The sequence below is a fragment of the Silurus meridionalis genome, chromosome 6 (assembly GCF_014805685.1).
Source record: "Silurus meridionalis isolate SWU-2019-XX chromosome 6, ASM1480568v1, whole genome shotgun sequence".
In the NCBI taxonomy this organism is placed as follows: Eukaryota; Metazoa; Chordata; class Actinopteri; order Siluriformes; family Siluridae; genus Silurus; species Silurus meridionalis.
The window spans coordinates 10,174,412-10,198,233 of NC_060889.1; the positions used below are offsets into that span (position 1 = coordinate 10,174,412).

At 38.8% G+C, this 23,822-nt stretch overlaps 2 protein-coding genes across 2 annotated transcripts; both read right to left on the reverse strand.

Annotated features, from left to right (window-relative positions):
• Window positions 1-520: 520 nt before the first annotated feature.
• atpsckmt (fATP synthase c subunit lysine N-methyltransferase) lies at window positions 521-7,304 on the reverse strand. The gene is made up of 4 exons (XM_046850749.1): window positions 6,834-7,304; window positions 5,411-5,548; window positions 3,231-3,281; window positions 521-830 (listed from the first exon to the last, which is right to left on the reverse strand). The coding sequence occupies exons 1-4, from the start codon at window positions 7,101-7,103 to the stop codon at window positions 624-626; spliced, it is 666 nt and encodes a 221-aa protein (XP_046706705.1). The 5' UTR covers window positions 7,104-7,304; the 3' UTR covers window positions 521-623.
• Window positions 7,305-8,719: 1,415 nt separating this feature from the next.
• On the reverse strand, window positions 8,720-22,864 carry LOC124387630 (neuropilin and tolloid-like protein 1). The gene is made up of 9 exons (XM_046852077.1): window positions 22,527-22,864; window positions 22,082-22,144; window positions 21,864-21,998; window positions 21,512-21,760; window positions 12,244-12,285; window positions 12,039-12,166; window positions 11,571-11,799; window positions 11,348-11,461; window positions 8,720-9,577 (listed from the first exon to the last, which is right to left on the reverse strand). Exons 1-9 carry the CDS (start codon window positions 22,549-22,551, stop codon window positions 9,072-9,074), a joined length of 1,491 nt encoding a protein of 496 aa, XP_046708033.1. The 5' UTR covers window positions 22,552-22,864; the 3' UTR covers window positions 8,720-9,071.
• Between the last annotated feature and the right edge of the window lie 958 nt (window positions 22,865-23,822).

Consider the following 23,822-nt stretch of genomic DNA (forward strand, 5'->3'; position numbering starts at 1 on the left):
GTATAATTATAATTACCTCATATTTGGACCTTCAGATAAATGCTGAAATAATCAATATCACACGAATGCTGTTTTACTAAATATCAGTATTTCAGCATAACAGCACAATTGTTTGTTATAATTTATTTTATATAGACAATTAAAAAGAGATTTATATGAATTTACCGACGTGTCAGACACAGTGTGACTACATATTTTGTTTATTTAGGTTTAATGCACAGAATAGCTCGCTCAATTTGCCAACACTAACTGTTTATTTAATGAAGAACTGTGTTGTACGTTTTGTCCATTTATAGTTTAATTTCATGGTGTAGAGATCATTCCTGCTATCACTTACACTACAGCAGCTATAAACAACTATCCTCCATCAAACCTTTTATTTACTCCCGTGTTGCATGTTATCCTGAAGAATTTCCATTGTCAGAAAACTAAATTGAACATTAATCTATTAACATTGTGTCTATTTTGATATTAGAAAAAGTCAAGTTTTGGTTTTTCGTTACAGAAATGATACCATAGCTTGCAGCCACATTTTTATTGCAATTTAACAGGATGCAATGAAAACCTGAATAAACAACACATCTCAATCACCAATTAGCCTAAAAACTTCCATTTTGACATCGTCATAGATGATTTTTGTCTCCACTGTTGTTCAGCAGCTTTGCCATCGAAGCGTGAGATTTGAAAGTCTTGGCATCGTATACCCACACTGTGTCAATTCCCTCTCCGGTCACGTGATCAGGAGTCCATGTGGGAAAGGGGAAGCGGCAGGCCACCACTCGGGCTGAGGACTGAAGCTCCATCTGAAGCTTAGCTTCCAGCTGCTCCATCTGTGGGTCCACAATCATCATTACAATCAGATTGTGATTATAATTACCATCAATCAGTCTCTTAGTCTCAGCAAGGCCACAATTCCTCAGGGTTCCAATTTTTACATTGGAAAGGAGCGATTCTGGTCGGCTCCACACTTTCTTTCTGGCTGCATACCTAATTACTTTATTTTGCTACAAGACTGACAAGACTACTGACTAGGATTTGAGATGCAAATTGCTCGGCTTTGTTTCCATCAGTACAAACCAACAGGAGCAGATAACTTATCTAAATGACTCTACACAGAATATTAATGGAATTTTTAATTGCTTTTGAGCTGCAGTGTTTTTTCCACCCTTATTTTATATTATATTATATATATTGCCTACCTGCAAGAGAACAATATCTTTGAAGAATTTCAGTCAGGTTTTAGGCCCCATCATAGCACAGAAACTGCTCTAGTTAAAATAACTAATGACCTGTTTTTAGCTTCAGACCAAGGCTTCATCTCGCTGTTGGTTTTACTAGATCTTAGTGCTGCATTCGACACTATAGACCATGATCTCCTCCTAGATCGCTTACAAAATTACATCGGCATTCAGGGACAGGCATTAAGCTGGTTTAAATCCTACCTGTCCGATCGTTACCATTTCGTAGATTTGAATGGAGAGCTATCCAGGCTAATGCAAGTAAATTATGGCGTGCCGCAAGGTTCAGTTCTAGGACCCTGCTCTTCACAATATACATGCTTCCGTTAGGAAATATTATTAGACGGCATGGAATTAGCTTCCATTGTTATGCTGATGATACTCAGCTATATATTTCATCTAAACCAGGCGATACAGCTCAATTAACCCGGATGACTGAGTGTGTTAAGGAACTAAGAGATTGGATGACCCATAACTTTCTACTTTTAAATTCTGATAAGACTGAGATTTTGCTCATCGCCCAAAAACTGGTATACAGATGCTCCAGCATCTCAACCTGCATTTAGACGGATGTTCTGTAACCACTAGTTCAACGGTAAAAGACCTGGGTGTTATTTTAGACAGCGACTTGTCTTTCAAAAATCACATCAATCAGGTTACAAAACAGCCTTCTTTCACCTTAGAAATATTTCTAAGCTAAGAAATATGTTGTCTATATCCGATGCAGAGAAGCTCGTCCATGCGTTTATGACCTCCAGAATAGACTACTGTAATGCGTTACTAGGTGGATGTCCTGCTTCATTAATAAACAAGCTTCAGTTAGTCCAGAATGCAGCAGCCAGAGTTCTTACAAGGTCAAAAAATATGATCACATAACCCCGATCTTATCGTCCCTACATTGGCTTCCTGTTAAGTTTCGAATAGACTACAAACTATTACTTCTCACTTATAAAGCACTAAATGGTTTGGCTCCGTGTATCTATCCAGTCTTTTAACACGCTACAATCCGCCACGCTCCTGAGATCTCAAAACTCTGGGCTTCTAGTAGTTCCTAGAATAGCAAAGTCCACTAAAGGTGGTAGAGCATTTTCACATTTAGCTCCTAAACTCTGGAATAGTCTTCCTGACGGTGTTCGGGCTCAGACACACTCACCCAATTTAAGTGTAGATTAAAACGTATCTTTTAGCAAAGCCTACACATAACACACATCACATCATAACCTTGTGCTCCAGAACATCTGATCACATGCACATTATCAACTTGTGCTGTTAATATCATGAACAGCAGCTACGCTAATTCCTCTCCACTGCTTCTCTTTCTCTCCCCATCCCGAGGCATCCTGAGGTTGCTCCAGCTCCAGTCACCTCCCACCTCGTGATGATTACGGACCTTTAAAGAAGTAGATGCCGAACTCACAAACATCCTGAACCATCTAGAGACGTACCAGTGCCATTTGGATCCCGCTACATGTGTGGAGTTTTGACATTGGACCTCCTGGAGTGTTTAAAGGCTCTGGCATGGAGAAGCTGATGCTGGATCTGTGGTGATCACAAATGCTGAGCTTATAAAACTCGGAGCTACTAACCATATAGACTGTTTAAGACTGCAGAAAGAACATTACTTATAATCTTAATTACTCCAGTAATCATGTTAGTTCTCACTCTCCAGTGTTCTGTATTGTTGAAAGATTTATGATCAAACTCTTGGTGTCACCCAGATGAGGATGGGTTCCCCTTTTGAGTCTGGTTCCTCTCAAGGTTTCTTCCTCATAACATCTAAGGGAGTTTTTCCTTGCCACAGTCGCCACGGCTTGCTCATCAGAGACAAATGCACACCATTCACCATCACTGTTGATTTGTGTAAAGCTGCTTTGAGACAATGTCTGTTGTGAAAAGCGCTATACAAATAAACTTGACTTGACTTGACTTGACTTATTTACTACAGCTGAAACAGCTAGTAATATCAATACTCAAACATTAGTTTATTCTTACCATTTGTGGAACTCCAAAAATGATGACATTAGAGTACTGGGAAAAACTGACCTATGAAAGACAGAAATAATACATTTATAAATGTAATACATTCAGTGTTAATTGAACGGAATAAATCTGAGGTTCAACATCATTGAACCGCCGACACGCTTCGTCCTAGTTAATAACCGTTTATCTTTATTAACGTAACAAATGACGTGTTTGTTATTCGCTAGATCAGGGGGATCAAACTCAATTGCACAGGGGGCCAAAACTCGAAGCACACTTTAAGTCACGGGCCAAAAAGGATAAACATTTATTGAACACACTAAAACAATGTTTTTTTTTTTTTTACATAAATACAAATAAAAAAAATACAGGAATATTATTCCAGAATAAATAAACTTAAACTTTAAATAACTTAAAATATTTTGCTCTCCATAAAAATATATCCAGTCAAAATTATACAAGTTAGAAATATGAACATGCCGCAAAAAAAACCTGAAAAATAAATAAAAATTGTGCTTTTAAGTTATTGTTAAAACAATCAGATTTCTTTGCTCTTGTGCCATTTTATAAAAAAAGAATCTTAAACTTTAAATAACCTTAAAATATTTTGCTCTCCATAAAAATATCTCCAGTCAAACACCAGACGTCTCACACCTTCATCATGCAGCTCTTCAGAAACTCTACATCAGTAAGTAACCTGCTGATGTGCCTCTGATTTTTATCTGCTTTCACACCAGCTTCACTTTGTGATTTTGCTCTGGTGAAAAGCGTCTGCTGAAATGTCAGATTCTTCTTTAACTCTTCTACTTTATGTATCTTCTGCTCTGCATTCAGGTTTTTCAGCTTCTCCTGATGTTTTGTCTCGTAGTTCCGTCTTAGATTCAATTCCTTAATTACAGCCACATTCGCTCCATAAATAAGACACACGTGTTTACCGCCAGTGTCAGTAAACATCTACTCAGAATCCCATCGGTTTTGAAAAGCTGTTTTCAGAATCAACTTTTCTCTTCACCACTGTGAGGCGCTGTTTCACAATAAAAGATCTATATAAAATATATAAAATGATCTCGCGGGCCAGATATAATTGTACATTTGAGAGTCGCGATTATTGATTCATCTTGTAATAAAAGTGTCTCAGTCTAAGACACCCTGAACTCAGTGGACATCACTGTAAGACTATTTTGCAAAGTGTTGGTAGTCCTCGAATTACGATGGATCGACTCACGATTTTTCGATCTTGCGATGACAATAGTGACACAAAATAATAATTATACAAATTTTTCTTTTTCTTTTCGTGCACCATTTTAATTTCCGTACGATATTCCGTACGAGTTCGGTTGTCTCGGTGTTAAAGCGCATTAGATTCGTTGCATCTAAGACCAATTTTAACTACTTTTTATATTCGAACACTGAAACGGAGCACATCCGGCTCCGCCCTTCCACGCACCCCTTGCAGTTTATACGTTACAGTAGTGTAAATTGCTCTGTTTTGCTAAATTAGTTACTGTAATTAACAAATTATAGAATACTACCACATAATGATTAACGTTTGTATGATTCCTGGGTAGGCGAGATCAGTGGTCCCCAACCTTTTTTGCGCCACGGACCGGTTTAATGTTGGACAATATTTTCACGGACCGGCCTTTAAGGTGTGGCGGCTAAATACAACAAAATAAAATGATACGACCGGCATGAAAACTGGTATTTTCCGAATATATAACAATAAACGCGAATCCACTGTGGTGGTGTTTGTTCATTTTGCTCGCTTGGGGGTTTGAATTTAGCGGTAATGTATTATGTGTTAGCGGCCGGAGCAGCCCCTTTAAGAAGGTAGTGGATGGAGGTAAGACATGTGACCGAGGCATCATGACATGCATCAAGAGTGAGTCATAGACAGATGTGGCGGAGAGAATCCGGTCATTTTCCAACATAAAACATCGTTCAGAATCAGATAATAAATGAAATGGAAATAATGTAAGTTATGAATTCTTTCTGGGCGGCCCGGTGCCAATTGACCCACGGACCGGTGCCGGTCCGCAGCCCAGGGGTTGGGGACCACTGGGCTAGACCACTTCTGGACTTACGATATTTAGTTACGATAGTGTCAATGTAACGCATCTCCATCATCACTCTGGGACTACCTGGAAATGTAGATAGAAGAACCCCAGACACCCCTAGATCCTTTGCTTTACCTTCCACAGGTCTGAGATATAAAAAGAGGTGTGGCGATGAACCCCTTGTCTCCACGCTCTGTAACGGGAGTACCACACCAACCACGGATTCAGCTCAAAGCCCACGGACCTGAAACCCTTTCTCGCTGCAGCGATCACCTGTGGCAGACGGGAAGACCGCAAGGTCATGCACGGAAAGTCGTTTTACAGCTTGTAAAATCTTTATTCACCATACGATACACTTTTTCTTACAATGGCAGTCGAAAAACAAAGCGATACATTTGACATATAATGAAATGACAAACCCCTAGCCGGGATTAAATATCTTCTTTTGCAATTTGTAGGTAAACTGAGGCATGAAAGAAGGTTGGAATGTTAACACTTAAAAACATTTACACATCTTTATGGTAAGAACTCGTTAACGAGTGTGTAAAAGTACAGTATGTGGTGTGCTGTGATGGTACATCACTGCTGTACACATGGTGTCACCAGAACAGGCTCTGGATCCAATGACCAGGATCATGCAGTTACTGAGCAATGATGAATGAATGAATATACAAGATTATATACAGTACAGAACAACAGGATGGTCTGTGTACCATAATGCAGTCATCTGTGCATTCTTGTGAATAATTTGGTAGAAAGATTGAGGCTGAAGTAACAGGTGTGCACTGTAGTAAACTATATGGTACCATGGAATCGATTCAAAATCAGAGCCGAGTCCGATCAGTCTCTTTAGGAACTGGAGTTGACTATTAACAGACTTATCAGGAATCAATGAGTCTGATCGGAGTCTGATCCGATTCCGGATGAGTCTGATCAGAACGACCACTCTCATCAGGAATCGGATCTGACTCCGATCAGTTTAATCAGGAATTGGATCTGACAACAATCAGTCTCATTAAGAAATCGGATTAGACTCTGATCAGTTTCATCAGTAATCGAATCAGACTCTGATCAGTTTAATCAGGAATCGGATCAGACTCCAATCATTAGGAATCGGATCCGACAACAATTAGTCTCATTAGAATTCGGATCCGACTCCGATCAGGCGCATCAGAAATCGGATCAGACTTCGATCATTATCATTAGGAATTGGATCAGTTTTATCAAAAATCGGATCAGGCTCCGATCAGTTTTATCTGGAATCGGACCCGACTCCGAATTAGATCAGTTTCATCAGATCAGACTCCGATCAGTTTAATCAAGAATCGGATCAGACTCCGATCGGTCTTATTAGGAATCAGGTCCGACTCCAATCAGTTTAATCGGGATTCGGATCCGACCTCGATCAGTAATCGGATCCAACTCCAAACAGTCTCATCAGGATTTAAATCCAACCTTGATCAGTCTCATTGGGAATCGAATCGGACACGTATCATTCGCACTAGGAAATTCTTGAACGGAACAAACCCAAAGCTTGTCTCATGTAAAAAGAACTTACTATCCGTCCATCGCCACTTCCAATGTCCACGAGGGTCCCCGATCTTGACTGTAAGACACTGAGGACATTTTTGACCTGTGTGTTTGTCGCAGGGACGAACGGGAGACAAATCTTCCTCAGCGCCGGAGCAATAAAAGGTCCAGTTACAGCATATAAAGCGACCAGCGAGCCTCCAAGCGCACAGGTGGCAATGAACCCCACACGTTTCCTAAAGCTACTGTCCCTGTTTTCCCCCTGAGCCGCCCCTCCGTCACCCTCGATTCCAGACATGACCTCTGCCTGAGTCAGCAGCTACCTTCCAAATGGCTTCTTAAAGTGCACTAAGTGTCTCTAAGAAATCTTACAGTAATTTAGCCTACATGACTTACACGAGATACAAACTATACAAAGCTTTATGATAAGAAATGTCAAAAAATCACCAGTCTAAGATGTGTGCGCCTGAATATCTCCCGATATGCTACATCTGATTGTACCATTGGTTCCGCGTTGAACAAGGATGAGTCTTTACCGTTAAAGAACAACAAAATAGAAATAATATAGAATAGCATTCTTGTTATTATAGTGCATGTTGTGTGACAGCTATTGGATGCAAAGAAAATCTTAATTCTTTTCATAGGAAAAAAAAATTGATCGCATTTAAAATTTAAAAAGTCCCTATTATTGGCCACGTGGTGGCACCAAATCCCACGCGATGGTATTTTAATGGACTGTGTTAATTAATGCGGAAATTACAACTCAGATAAAAAGAAAGAAAGCATTTAATCCACCATATTATTTAATTTTAATCATAACCAGCCGGTTTACCATCTTTCTGAACTTCTACCGAGCTCAGAGAACGAGAACTTTAAGACATAAGAACAGTATTTCCCACCAGGCAATCCACCTCATGAACACTTGGGCTCGTGTCAAATATATTTGAAAGCACTGACTGAATAAATCTTTCCTTTTTTTTTTTTCTTTCTTGAATTTGTAAAATTCTGTACCTAGAAGCATCTGACACCAAAATAAATAATGCTTTAAGATTATTACAGTCCCTGACAAAAGTCTTGTCGCTTATCTATTTTGTAGAAACACCTGCTATTAACCTGACTTTTAATTAATCAGTTGGTGTTAGAAATAGCTCATATGAAAAGCTAAGACCCTCCCATGATGGCTGCTTCTGATAAGATAAAGGTTTGTCATTTATAAAACGTACATTAAGTTTAGTCACTGACAGTAATCTTGTTGATGGTTGGGGCAGCACTTTATAAGATATTCGATATAGTTAAGTAGTATGATTTTGAGGTTTTAGCAATTTAAATGTACAGTGGTCTATATCAATACATTTGCTAAATGAAGGCATGAAGAACAAAAGTGTCACATTTAAAATATTAGTTGTATTTTTACATTTACATTCAAACATACAGGTATATTCCAACTGCATGAAATGCAGTCAGCTAAGTCATATATATGATCTGTTATTAGAGTTTACCAGATATGGCAGGTCATTTATTTATTTTGTTTATTTGTATTGGATTAATAAGTACCACATGGTATCAAAAAGTTTCTAGACCAGTTTTGAACCATGCCAACAGATGGCAGCATAAGGCTGCACGCACAGTCACAGGAAGCACCGAACTTTATAAGTCAGTGTGGCAAAAGACATCGTCTTGTGTACATGCAACTGCATGGAGCTGTGCAACTGGTGCTATTCGACCCCTGTCATTGAGCTGTCCTCACATGTGAGTCTCTTGCTGAAAACAACATTATCATCTCCGCGCCCACCCTATTCATAGACGGACATAAATGAAGTAATTTTTTGTAAACAGAGCTCGTTTTAAAACTCTTTGATACCACCTCGTTGGAAAATCACCAGTTTGATTATTTAACTTTTATTGAATTCTTGCAAGTTAATGCAGTATTTCAACAATTTGCTCCAATAAATGATGATCCGTGATCAAAATCAATTTCTTTTTAAAGCTAGAGTCTGCAAATAACAACAATAACAAATATATATATTTTTTCAAATCAGGCCATACGATATACAATATATACGACGATACTATATAAACTATATAAACAACACAAATTATAGCACAAATTATATTCACATCAATATTACTTTACATTTAAACTGTTAGATATATGACATTGTTTCTTTATGTTTATGAAGATGGAATTAAATGACGTCAAAAAAGAACATTCTGCTGTGGTGTCAGTCTTCAATAAACAATCCGTCACACGATTCACGGTTAGAAATTACTGCACGTTGACTGAATGCTCATGTCCGTTGACACTCCTCCAATGTTGCTCCTCCATGTTCTCTTCCTCCAGCTCATCATCTAGCTCACATACCTCGGTGTCCTCGAGTGAGTGGCTGTGCTTCATTACCACGATGCTCCTAGATGGGTTGCTGGCCGTCTCAGCGAGGACACCCATGCTCAGGTCCGTGCGGCTGCCACTGGACGCCTGCGAGCCACAATGGTGCCCGTGAACACACTTGGAGGATGAGCGACGCAGCCCAGGGAACTCTTCAGCAGATGCCATGCTCCTCAGAGCGCACAGCTCATAATGTGGAGGCTCGAGGGGTTCAGGCAACAGTGCAGGATCAAATTCGTCCTGTCTCACAAGGTACTTTCTGCGGGGCTGCTTGACCTGGATGATGATTGATGCCGTGAGCAGAACAAACACCACACAGCAGGTAATCCCGATTATGGTCACGTTGGTGTGGTCCAGGCTGTCCAAGATGGTGGTTTTTCTTTTCTCTGAACAGAAACATAAATTATTGTTAGAAGAAAATCATTAATTAATTATTATTTAATATAAATAAGTGACAAAAAATATTTTCTCCAAATGAGTCCACAAGTCAGGCCACAAGAAATCAAAACCACTAGTTGATTCCAGGTGCATTCCAGGCCTGGATTCTGAAGTAGTGGTCTGAAGTGGAAAATAATTGGTTCACCATCAACCCGAATGGTGTTTTAAGAAAGAAAAAAAAGGTGCTTTAAGCTTGTCACATGCACAGAACACTAAGATTATTTCTCTGTATGTTTCAGCGATGTTAGGAAGCTGGGATCAGAGTGCAGAGTCAGCCATGATACAACAACCTGGAACACCTGAGGGCCCCAAGAGTGGCAGCTTAGCGATACCAGGGCGTAACAATTATAAAAAATCTGTGGAATTGTATAATAAGAAAAAAAAACAGGATTCTAAAGATAATGTGAGGCAAACATAGAATCACTTCTTATTATTTATATACAATAGAAAGTTGTTTTTATTTACACTATATGGATAAAAGTTTGTGGGCACCTGACCATATAATTTGTATATGAACATCCAATTCCACATGTAATTCACATTTATAATAACCTTTATGATCCTGGGAAGATGTTCCACTAGATTTTGGAGTTTATTATGGAAATTTGTGATCATTCAGCCACAAGGGCATCAGTAAAATCAGGTACTGATGAAGGATGAGAAGGCCGGAGGTGCAGTAAGCGTTCCAATTCATCCCAAATGTGTTCAGTAGGGTTGAGGTCAGAGCTTTAGAGAGCTTTCACTCCAATCCATAAAAACCATATCTTCATGTAGCTGGTGCTCTGCACATCGGGCATTGTCATTCCGGAACAGGTTGTGGTCTTCTAGTTCAAACAAGGGGGGGGATTTTAATGCATTTGCATCCGAAGGCATACTGTGTAATTGTGTGCCTCCAACTTGGTGGTAACAGTTTGAAGAAAACCACATATGGCTGGAAAAGTCAGGAGTCCCAATACATTTGTCCATACAGTGTTCTGCATTCAGTATTAATAGAATGTGTTTTTGTCCCTAGCAGTGTGTCAAGGTTGATCATTTATAAAGATGCGTAAGTAAATGAAAGAATTGTAATTAAAAAAAAAATCTCATCAAGAATTAAAAAGCATGTCTTTAAATGAAAAACCTCATAGACAACAAGGAATTACACCCATTCACCACAGTCAACTGAAATACACTGTGTTTTTATTATAGTGTCTATTATGACTGCTTTAATAGGATTTTTAAAGCGCATACACGATTAACGTGGCTTAATGCAACAAGACAGCATTTTTAACAGACACATTAATAATAAAGCAAACAGTGTACATGTATCCAAAATATGAAATTAAACACGTTAAGCATTTTTCTCCAATAGAAAACTGTTAAGTGAACTAGGCTTAATGCGATAAGGCAGCTTTTATACAAACCAGACTCAACCAGACTGCTTGTTGCTACATAGTATGCTTTATTATTAATCTGTTCAATGAGTTTGGTCTTTCAAAAAAAGCTGTTTTTTCTCATTGAGCCACATCAAGCTTTTTCCCTAATGGTGCTCAATGAAAATGTTTAACGCGTTACGATTGTATCCTTGACTCATCTGCTTTTCTGTTCAAAGTATGCTTTATTATTAATGTGTTTACTGAGTTTGGTCTTTTAAAGATCTGTCTTATCGCACAAAGCCACATTGGGCATTTTTCACGTTAAGATTGCACGTCTTAGAATGCCCTAAGTAGGTGGAATACCTTTGCAGCCGTTTTCATCCCAGGGATAGACACAGTTCTGGATACCATTGCACACTAGAGTGTGATTAATGCACATGTTGCTGTGACAGAAGAAATTATCTTCCTCGCATGGAGCTGTGGATTATACAGGACAGAGTTACTGTCAATGTCAACTGTGCAGTGGCCATATTTATTGCTTTATACACAAGAGTGAGGAGCGGCTTAATGGAAATGACAGACTCACGTGCTCTGAAGGTGGTGAAGAGGATACGGAAGCGACTTTTACGGCTGCCCTCATCAGCCCACATGCGGATGACAGCTAGCGATGTGAGCAGCATGACATCGTTGGCCACCGTGCTGCAAAACTTATTCTTTAGGTGCTCGACCGAGCTGCTGCCGTCGTAGACCGCCACAAAGTTGCGCTTGCACTCATTTGAGTTCTGCATCTCATACTCCAAAAAGCGCAGGTAGATCTGCAAGACATGAAGACAAATCCACAAAGTTATTAATGCTGTACACTAGTTCTATATATTTATTATTATTATTAATTTGCCTCAAACCTTGTGTTCTCCAAGCTGCAATTTATTTTCCTTAACACTGTTAATGTCAAGGGTTGAGATTACTCCCAATATGGACAGTCCCTACATGGGATTTCTTGTGTACTCAGCAAACACATAATAAGACTGTGGGTCAGTACTTGAGGAAAGTTTACCTTGGAGCCAGGTGGTGCTTGAATGAACCACTTGCAATCCACAGCCTCTGTTTGCAGAGCTTTGCTCTCCTTTTCCACCATAGCAGACTCGATGATGCCCTCAGGCCCACTCATCTCAAACTCACACACTGTAATATACTGAAAATCACAAATCCATTCACAGTTCTGAACTGCATACGCACTGACAAAATAATCGTGAACTTACTTGCTAGTGATAGAGGAGTTCCAACATCGTTAAACTCAGGGTCTGGAAAGACAGCAGTGTGTTAGAGTAAGACTCAACATTAAAAAAACAACAACAACATTATAATGAAGAGGTATTTACTTTAAAATCATTGGAATCGTTTTATATATTTATTACGTATTTGTAAGTTTGCTAGAAGCCTTTTCAATAAAAGATCATTCAGAGCATTTCTTCTTCTTCTTCTTCTGGCTTCTCCCATTAGGGATCGCCACAGCGGATCATCTATCTCCATACCCCCCGTCCGCTACATCTGCCTCTTTCAACCGAACTACCTGCATGTCTTCCATCACCACATCCATAAACCGCCTCCTTGGTCTTCCTCTTTTCCTCCTTCCTTGTGGCTCCATCCTCAGCATTCTCCTACCGATATACCCCATGTCCCTCCTCTGCACATGTCCAAACCATCTCAATCTCGCCTCCCTCACCTTGTCTCCAAAACATCCTACATGCGCTGTCCCTCTAATAAACTCATTTCTAATCTTGTCCATTGTTGTCAATCCCAACTAAAACCTCAACATCTTTAGCTCTGCTACCTCCAGCTCCACCTCCTGTCTTTTACTCAATGCCACTGTCTCTAAACCATACATCATCGCAGGTCTCACCACAGTCCTATAAACTTTCCCTTTCACTCTTGCAGACACTCTTCTATCACAAATCACTCCTGCCACTCTTCTTCACCCACTCCACCCTGCCTGCACTCTTTTCTTCACTTTTCTAACACTCTCCACTACTTTTGATACTTCTACCGGTATGTCATTTGGTCCAACCGACTTTCCACTCTCCATCCTCTTGATTGCTGCTCTCACTTCCTCCTTACTAATCCTATCCACTTCTTGCTTCACCACCTCCACACCATCCAACCTTCTCTCTCTCTTCTCAACACACTCTCCTCACTAGTCAACACATTTCCATCTCCATCCTTTATTGCTCTAATTTGCAGCACATTGTTCCTAGTTCGGTTTTTCTGCCTGGCTAATCAGTACAAATCTTTTTTTCTCCTTCCTTGGTGTCCAAATTCTCATACATATGCCTTTTCCGTGGCTTTCGCCACACCCCTCTTTACCTGCTGCCTACTTTTCTTGTCACTCTGTCGATCCCAATTCTGTTTTGCCAACTTTCTCTTTATGCTCTCCTGCACTTCCTCATTCCACCACCACGTCTCTTTGTCTTTCTTTCTATTTCCAGATGTCACACCAAGTATCCTTCTAGCTGTCTCCCTCATCACTTCTGCAGTAGTTGCCCAATCATCCAGCACCTCTTCAACACCACCGAGGCCCTGTCTTACCTCTTCCCTGAATCTCTCACTACAGTCTTTCTCCTTCAGTTTCCACCATCTTTTTCTTCTTCCAGTCCTCGCTCTCCACCTCTTCCTCCTTACATCCAAAACCATCCTACAGACCACCATCCGATGCTGTCTGCTGTCTAGCTACACTGTCCCCTGGCAAAACACCTTACAGTCTCCAATCTCCTTCAGGTTGCCTCTCCTACATAGATCATATTCAACCTGTGTGCACTTTCTTCACTCTATGATCCTCCTTTTTCTTAAAATAAGTGTCACCACTGCCATTTCCATCCTTTTAGCAAAATCTACCACCATCTGCCCTTCCACATTCCTCTCCTTAAGGCCATACCTACCCATCACCTTCTCATCACCTGCGTTCTCTTCACCTACATGCCCATTAAAGTCTGCCCCAATCACCAATCTTTCATTCCTAGATACACCTTCTACCACTTCATCTAACTCACTCCAGAATTTTTTCTTCTCCTCCATCTCACAGCCCACTTGTGGAGCATAAGCACTGATGATATTTATCATCACCCCTGCAACTTCCAGCTTCACGTTCATCACCCTATCAGAAACTCTCTTCACCTCCACTACACTCTTACTGTATTCTTCCTTCAGAATCACCCCTACACCATTTCTCTCTCCATCCACACCATGAAAGTACAGTTTAAAGCCCCTCCAATGTTCCTGGTCTTACTTCCTTTCCACTTGGTCTCCTGAACACACAACATATCTACCGTTCTCCTCTCCATCATATCAGCTACCTCTCTCCCTTTACCAGTCATAGTGCCAACATTTAAAGTACCAACCCAAACCTCCATTCTCCTACACTGCTCCTTTTCCTGCTGTTTCTGTAGACATCTTCCTCCTCTCCTCTTCCTTTGGCCAACAGTAGCCCAATTTTCACCGGTACCCTGTTGGTTAACGATACCTGTGGCAGTCGTTGGTAACCCGGGCCTCGAACCGATCCGGTATGAATTTCTCTTTCGTGATCCGCATATTTGATTTGACACGTTTACGCTGGATGCCCTTCCTAACGCAACCCTCTCCATTTATCCAGGCTTTGGACCAACACTAAGAGTGCACTGGCTTGTGCAACCCTAATAGCTGGGTTAAACGGAAATATTTAAATAAAGTACAAATACGCGAAAAAAAAAACTACTTAAGTACAGTAAACGAATAACTGTACATCACTGTTAACTTGGGAATTAGTTGAATAAGTAAATCTGCTTTCCATATTTTTTTCAGGTATTAAAGATTATTTCACTATTGTGAAGCAGCAATTGCAGAGCATGATGTTTATCGATGAATAAAAAACACAAAGTTGAAGGCAAAAATGAGAGTCAAACACCAAACATTAAACAAAATCTTAGTATGCTGTCTCAAAACACAAAAACACAAATACTTGCCAACATGTAGGTGAAGTGAGTGTGTTAATATACTGTTGGGGATTAGAGAGCCCAGATGTGTGTGATGTGATGGGTGTGTGTGTGTGTGTGTGTGTGTGTGTGGTTGTGTGTGTGTTTGTGTGTGTGTGTGTGTGCACTCAGTTGAATGTAACCATGTGCGACTATAGTGAACATCAGAGGTGGAAGTTATGAAGTGCAAATCCTTTGTTATTGTACTTAAGTAAATTTCTCTGGTATCAGTACTTTACTTCACTATTTATTTTTCAGACAACTTTTTACTTTCACTCTACATTTTGTTACACAAATATCTGTACTTTCTACTTACATTTTCAAACCAGGCTCGTAAATTTAGTTTTAATATGTTTGCTGATATGATCAATATTTTTTCATATCATTGCGCACCGCTTTCTGTTTTCCATATGGTGGTTGTTCGGCCGGGGTGCATTCATTAGATAACAAAATTTTAAAATCTTTTATACAGTGGAACCCGGTTATCTCGCCCTCGGTTATCTCGACAACCCTATTAAGTCGACGTTTTTGAAGTGGAACCGCCAAATTCTCGCTTTTTCTAAGCATTTTTTATCGGTTATGTCGACTTTTTTTATGTCGCCGAACCCTGATATCTCGAGCACAAGGGGGGAAAAATTAGAAATTTTAACGTCAGTTATGTCGATCCGCACTGTGCAGCCGCAGAAGAACTCGCGAAAGTGGCGGAAAAATCAAACCTTACAGATACTACAGGTGTTTGTATTGTATACTGGTGAATCTCTGCTGTTAGTTACTGCACATATGCATTTTTTTTGTTAAATGTTATGCGATGAACGGGAGCGCGGCGCTCCCGGCTTCAACTCCTTACCGAGCGCGCGCGTCGCTCCTTACCGAGAGAGCCGTGCTCCTTACCGAGCGCGCGAGCAGGGTAAGGAGCACGGCTCTCGGATAGGAGTTGAAGCCGGGAGCTGCCGAGAAAGCACCTGCCACGCCCCCTTCGGCCGTTCACGTTTGAGACTTTTCTGTCCCTCGTTTTTGGTTTCGGGTTCGGTTTTGGATCTTCCGGGTTTTTTCCGGCTTCTCTCTCTCTCTCTCTCTCTCTCTCTCTCTCTCTCTCTCTCTCTCTCTCTCTCTCTCTCTCTCGGCTTATCTCCCCCTCGGCATCGCGGACGTAAGTTTTTTCGGACACTTTGCTTTGTGTGTTTGTGCGGATTACTTCAGCCTGATGGTCATAAGTTTTCAGAAACTTAGTTACTGTTTTTTTTCTTTTTTCCACATGTGGACTAAATGTGAGACGGCACTGTGCAGCCGCTGTTTTTTTTTTTTTTTTGAGCGATCTGTGTGTTTATAATGTTGGAGAATATAATAAAGGTTTGTATGGAGAATGGATGATGGTTTGTATTGTATACTGGTAAATCTCTGCTGTTAGTAGGTGCACTTATGCCTTTTGTTGTTAACAAACGTATGTACATTTTTATAGCATGCCTTCATCAAACAAATCACGGCAACGCTGTTGTGTAAAAAACCCCTTCAAAAACACGTGCATGCACATTCTCATTTATTAACGCACATCATGTACATAAAGAAATTTCAAGCACGTTAATATACTGCTCCATTTTGTTTTCGTTTATCTCGATCATCGGTTACCTCGATGCTTTTTGGCGACCCCCTAGGACATCGACATAACCGGGTTCCACTGTATTAATATATAAATATGATGTGAGGTCCAGTTTCCAGCATGACACTTAAACAGTTTGAAGTAATTGCTACTTTTTACTTAAGTGTAGTCAGAACTTTAACTTTGAGTGTACTGGATGTATGTACTTTTGCCATCTCTGGTGAACATTTATAATGTCCAAGTGTATGGTGGTTGGTGATTCCCGTGCCATCTTTGTAATTGCCATGACAACTTTACGATGTGTGAAAGTATAGAGCTTCAGTGTACCATTTAGGAAAAAGTCATACATTCACCTAACCTTGAAAACAAATCTCAGCTTAGTTTCCCAGTTCAATCACCTACTTTCTCTTTCATGTAGGATTAAATCAGGAAAAAGCAGGTCCTGCTGCCTCACTGTGATGTTTAATAATCCTTCTATCATACAGATTATGTTTCCATTTGCTATAAGAAGTAGGGTGCAAAACAACAAGAGTCTTCAGTGTGTGTCCTTTCTCAGTGTGTTGTTTTTAGATAGCAAAATAAGAGTTAAGATAACAGTAAAGTGTGTCGCAGAAACACACATATACCAACACAGAATAAGGGTAACAAAGAATTCAGTTGAAAATGATCCAGGGGTTCTCACTAATTTTCTCATTTTCAGTTCTTATCTTCACTGCAGCTTGACACGGATTATTCAATAAGCAGATGTAACAGTGTGCGTGCATGTAAAAACATGGTGACATTTACACAAATTAAAGCCAAGTACATTTTGTATGAGTAAATATATAAATAAATTCAAAATAATTAAAATTGCAAATAAAACCACAGTATATAGACAAAAGTATTTGGACACCGTTATTTTCCAGCCATATGTGGTTCTTTCCTTGACTAGGAGACCCAAACCTGTTACAGCATGACACTGCTATCTACATTAAGATATGATTTATATAGGCTAAAGTGGAAGATATTCAGTGGCCTGTGAGATCCCACAGGTTTTCAATAGGGTTAGGATATATATATATATATATATATATATATATATATCACCTTAACTGTACTGAAAACCTGTGGGATAAATTGGAATGCTGACTGCACCCCAGACCTCGTCATTGACTTTATCAATGCCTTTGTGGCTGAATGAGCACAAATCCTCACAAATCGCCATTTCAGTGGAGCGTCTTTCCATAAAAGTGGAAGGTATCATGAAAGCAAATGTGGAATGGGATGTCTGAAAAGCACATACAATTCTCTGGTCAGGTGTCTACAAACATTTGCCCATATTGTGTCAAATATTTGTTTCTAATATGTTCTAATATTTTTGGAACTAAACAGTTTTCTTTGTTAAATGCAAGAACATTCATGAATTATCCTTATACTGATATCAAGATTTAGGAAATAGCAAGAGGATTAATGCTCATGGTTTATTAGGTGCTGTTGTAAGCTCTCATCTGATAATAAAAAATTAAAAAAAGCTCTCATATTATTATTCCAGCAAATAATGAGACTAATAAGTACATATTAAGCTGATAAGACACATTAGTCTATGATCTGTTTTACAGAGTAAGGAAGGGGTTTGCTTTCTTGTTAGTTTGCTAATGACCACAATAATTTTCAACAGATCTAGCTAATGAATACATGTATTTCAGGTCTTTTATAAATCAACAAAAAGCTGTGTGATTGTTTTATATGTCAAATCTGTAGGCGTTTGTTAAAAGTTGATAAGGTTGACAGTTAGTGTACAGGATCTACAGTACATAGTAAATATTACACATTTTATTAAAAATACAACTAAATAAAAATTACTAAAGTGGATAAAAGCACACAGCTGTTGGCAAAAGAGAGAGAGAGAGAGAGAGAGAGAGAGAGAGAGAGAGAGACCGAGAGCAGAATGTACCCTCCTAAAGACAAGCTTTCATTAACAGGGATAAGCAGCAAAACCACCCTCCACCCCCTCATGTACAAATAACTGGTCCAGATACTTGATTAAACAAACACAAAGCACCTAGAAGAAACTTTATACACCATATTGACAAATACTTTTCGAGCCAAATGGAGTTCTTTCCCAAAACGTTACCACTAAGTTGGAGACACACGTTTGTATATGCTCTCTTTGGATGTGGTAGCATTACATTTTCCTTCACTTATACCTGCCAAACCAGGTCCATTATGAAAATTCCAATTTGAAGATATAGTTTACATGGGCTGGTGTGGAAGATCTTTAGATCTCTCTTAAGATCACTCAACCGTACTGCACATCTTTGGTATGATCTAGAACACTGACTGCACCACATGCTTCTATATCCGACATCAGTACTAATCCTCACAATCACTCTACAGAATCTAGTGGAACATCTTCCCAGAAGAGTGGAGGTTATTATAACAGAACATCTGGATCTGAATCTTATGGTGAGGTGTTCATAAATGTTTGTCCAAATGATGTATATGTTCTAATATCCTGGTTGCTTTTAAATACATTTGATTTTTTTAAAAACATTGCAATTATACAACTACAAATACATTAGTTACATTGTTACTACCGTAAAGTTATTAAAGATAACAAAATAACATTTAGTACTTATTAGATTACGGTTATTTTTACATACTGAATGCACATATGCCTTTTTCAATGCTTGTTATTAATGGATTGTGAGGCAGAAAGTGTCTGCTTATCTTCTGCTTACAGTTTGTGTGGCACATCTATAGGTGCATGTGTGTAGTAATATTTGCTTTTTACCAGCATATATATAAAAGGACACAGTAACAATCCTAGTAACTAGTAAAGTGGTCAAAATGTTGCTATGTATCAGCTATGAATCAGTGTTTCATTGATTTGCTCTCCTCTTTGGATATTGCTCATTTAAGAAAGCCGCATGCATATGGTTCCACTTAGTGTCATAAAGTTATTATTGTACCTCATGGTCTAAAAAAGAAACTACACCAGGCCCTAATAGAGGTCCATTAGGGCAGGAATCATGCTACCCCATGCTCACTTCTGATAAGATGGAGATTTTGCTCATCGGCCCAAAAGCCAGTATACAGAAGCTCCAGCATCTCAACCTGCATTTAGACAGATGTTCTGTAACCACTAGTTCAACAGTAAAAGACCTTTTTACTGAAAAAAAATTATTTTAGACAGCAACTTGTCTTTTAAAAATCATATCAACTAAGTTACAAAACAGCCTTCTTTCACCTTAGAAATATTGCTAAGCTAAGAAACATGTTATCTATATCTGATGCAGAGAAGCTCGTCCATGCGTTCATGACCTCCAGAATAGACTACTGTAATGCATTACTAGGTGGATGTCCTGCATCATTAATAAACAAGCTTCAGTTAGTTCAGAATGCAGCAAGAGTTCTTACAAGATCAAGAAAATATGATCATATAACCCCAATCTTATCATCCCTACACTGGCTTCCTGTTAAGTTTCGAATAGACTACAAACTACTACTTCTTACTTATAAAGCCCTAAATGGTTTGGCTCCCATGTATCTATCCAGTCTTTTAACAAGCTACAATCCGTCATGCTCCCTGAGATCTCAAAACTCTGGACTTCTAGTAGTTCCTAGAATAGCAAAGTCCACTAAAGGTGGTAGAGCATTTTCACATTTAGCTCCTAAACTATGAAACAGTCTTCCTGACAGTGTTCAGGGCTCAGACACACTCTCCCAGTTTAAGTGCAGATTAAAAACTTACCTTTTTTAGCAAAGCCTACACATAACACACATCACATCATAACCTTGTGCTCCAGAACATATGATCACATGAACATTATCAACTTGTGCTGTTAATATCATGAACAGCAGCTACGCTAATTCCTCTCCACTGTTTCTCTTTCTCTCCCCATCCCGAGGCTTCCTGAGGGTTGTCTAGCTCCAGTCACGTCCCACCTCATGAAGTTAAAGGACCTTTAAAGAAGTAGATGCCAAACTCGCAAACATCCCGTACCATCTAGGGACGTACCAGTGCTAATTGGATCCCACTATATGTGTGGTTTTGACATTGGACCTCCTGGAGTGTTTAAAGGCTCTGGCATGGAGAAGCTGGTGCTGGATCTGTGATGATCACAAATGTTGAGCTCAGTAGCTCCTAGTTTTATAACCATAAAGACTGTATAAGACTGTAGAAAGAACATTACTTATAATCTTATACTCCAGTACTCATGTTAGTTCTCATTCTTCAGTGTTCTTTATTGTTGAAAGATTAAGAGAGATGGTCAAACTCTTGATATCACCCAAATAAGGATGGGTTCCCCTTTTGAGTCTGGTTCCTCTCAAGGTTTCTTCCTCATAACATCTAAGGGAGTTTTTCCTTGCCACAGTCGCCACGGCTGCTCATCAGGGATAAACGCACACCATTCACCTTGACTGTTGATTTCTGTAAAGCTGCTTTGAGACAATGTCTGTTGTAAAAAGCGCTATAGAAATAAACTTGACTTGACTTGACTCACTCTTGTCTGAGAACATTTTTACTGTAGAGGGAGTGGTAATAGCAGGATTGTTTATACCAATTTATACTTTTTTTTTAAGTGAATAAGGTCCATACACTAAGGGTTTGAACGTCAAAAAATACATGTGCACTAGGGTGACCTTGTTGCATGTAAAAGATAAGAAAAAAAGAAAAAAGAGCTCCTTTTGGGCTGTTTTTGTTGAATCCTGGCAGCTCTGTATCAAATACATCAAAACAAGCTGCTAGTGTGTATGCTGAATGACTAAATGTTATTGACACATACATAACTGGATATTTTTATTAAATATAATACTCACGTATTGTAGCCTAAGTTTTAAGTCAGGTGTAGTAGCTTCTTGACTTAATTTTGTATTAAGAGAGCAGCTGCTGCTGATTGTGTTGCATTACCAGAGTAATTACTTACTTCAGGACTCTTTTCCTACCTTGAGTGAAATTGTATCTTGCAGAAAACCCAGTGGCTTCGAGTTCACTGTCAGCAACAAATTTAATCCAAAGGTATCTCCCAGTGGACCTCACATACATCGGGCTCTGCTGCCCGCAGTATCGCCCGATGATTGGTGAAGAGCTGAATGGGCCGTCTCGAACTTCAATGTGGTCAAACTTGCATTCCCAAGATGGCTCTATGTCATAGTGTTCATCAAAGTGCAGGTCGATGCATTGTCTCGGAGATGCTACAAAGCACAATGCGCATTTTAGACCATACATAAGAGGCAGAAATACAAAGAGTCTGCTAGTCCCAGTTACTAACATCACCAGCTGATATCACACACTGACCTTCTATAATGTATGTGCATTCTCTATCAGGGGGATATTTCTCAGGATAATTAGGAGAAGTAAAGGATCCTCCATCAGGTTCTTTAACCCAGGCACCACACAGGCCTTCAGGTATCACACCTGAGTTGTTTTTAACTGAAATACAAATTTAAATCTAGTTAAAATAAATCAACAGTAAGTACAAATAATAAAACATACATGGAGGTTGAGATCACTACCAGTAGACTTCTTTGAACCTGTTGGCGTTCCTGAAAACCCAAGGTGAAGAAGAGCTGCAATAACTAAATAGAAACAATTAGATGTTTTACATTTTGTAGTGTTTCATGATGTATTGCATTGCACTGTGTAAAGAGACCTATTTACCTGCAGCAGTGTGCCAATATAATAAAGCAGAAAGCATATTTCAGCTTTAAAACAGCTAGGTTTGTTCATAAATATGCCTACGCTTCAAATTAATGCAAAGTACAGCCTGTACATTTAACAGTGCATGTGCATATGCAGCATTTGAACAAAATTGTATATAAGCACAGCATAGGCAAAGTTCCCCCTTTATACATATATATATATATATATATATATATATATATATATATATATATATATATATATATATATATATATATATATATATATATATATATATAATTTTTTACATCAACTCACCAGGTAGCAGAGTTCTCTGAACCATTCTTCATCACCAGATGCACAAACTTAGAGTTTCTTTCGTTTGTATATTCTAAGGTTTATCGGGATCCTTAAGCAAAAAGCTGACTGTCTGTCTTATTTTTTTCTCTGCAGGTTGGTAGCACTGCTTGCCTAATCCTCATCTCTCTCAGAGTGGATTAAGAACAGATTTCTGAACAGATTTAACAGCATCTAAATCTATTCAAAGAATTACTATTTTGATAAAAAAACAATTTATTCAATAAAAAAGTTTAGAAATTAGAATGATTATGGCTCCAGCAAACGGGCAAAATATTATTGCAAAAATTAAAATGATGTTTCTGGATCCTACTGTTGAATAGATGGATTATGGTTGTAAAATAATCCTGGTCATGTTGTTAATCCCTTTTCAGGTTTTTTTTTTTTTTTTTCATCAATTGTGCGTATTTGCAAATTCAATCTCGAAACTTACTGTACATGTCATTATGATATACTGTAAAATACCTGAAACTACATAAGACTACTGGAAACTGAATTTCCACCCATATATTACGGATAAATATTTTTGTTTAAAATTGGACAATCCTAATAATAGGGATTTGACAAAGGAATATCTGAGTATTTCTCTTTTGTCTGGATTTATAATAAGAACATTTCTGTTCTATAAAAAACATGCAGGTATTTTTTTCTAGAAAGTATCAATATTTAAACATTTAAATGATGTATGTGATGTATTTTATTAGACTATTGAGTGTCTCTAACATTGTAGAAACAGTTTGGGGAAGAACCACATATGGAAGGGGGAAACAATTCAGCAGTCCCAATGCTTTTGTCTATATATAACATCAAAGGTGCAGTAATTATGTAATGCACTTATGTCAGCTAAGAAGAATGTTCCCAGCATCATGTCATGAAAAATCCAGTATGTTTTTAGAATAACAGGGGTCCCATAGCTGATATTTGAAAGGTGTTCCAGTGAGGTATTGTACTGTATATCAATCTACCTATTATTGCACCTCTGACAAGCTTCGGGGAAGATAATTTTTCCATGCCTTTTTTTTCCATTTATGCACAAATTAACACAATAACGTGCATATTATATTACTAGTATACAGTTATGATTTAATTATTATATACACAATTAAACCTACTCGACTCAACATACTACAGAATCAGTCGGAGATTCATTTATGGATGCATGGGGAAAAGCTGACTGAAACATTGAATTAAAATAAACAGAAATGATCATTACATTTATTTATTAATGTAATTTTTTATGTATAGAGATGTTTGTAT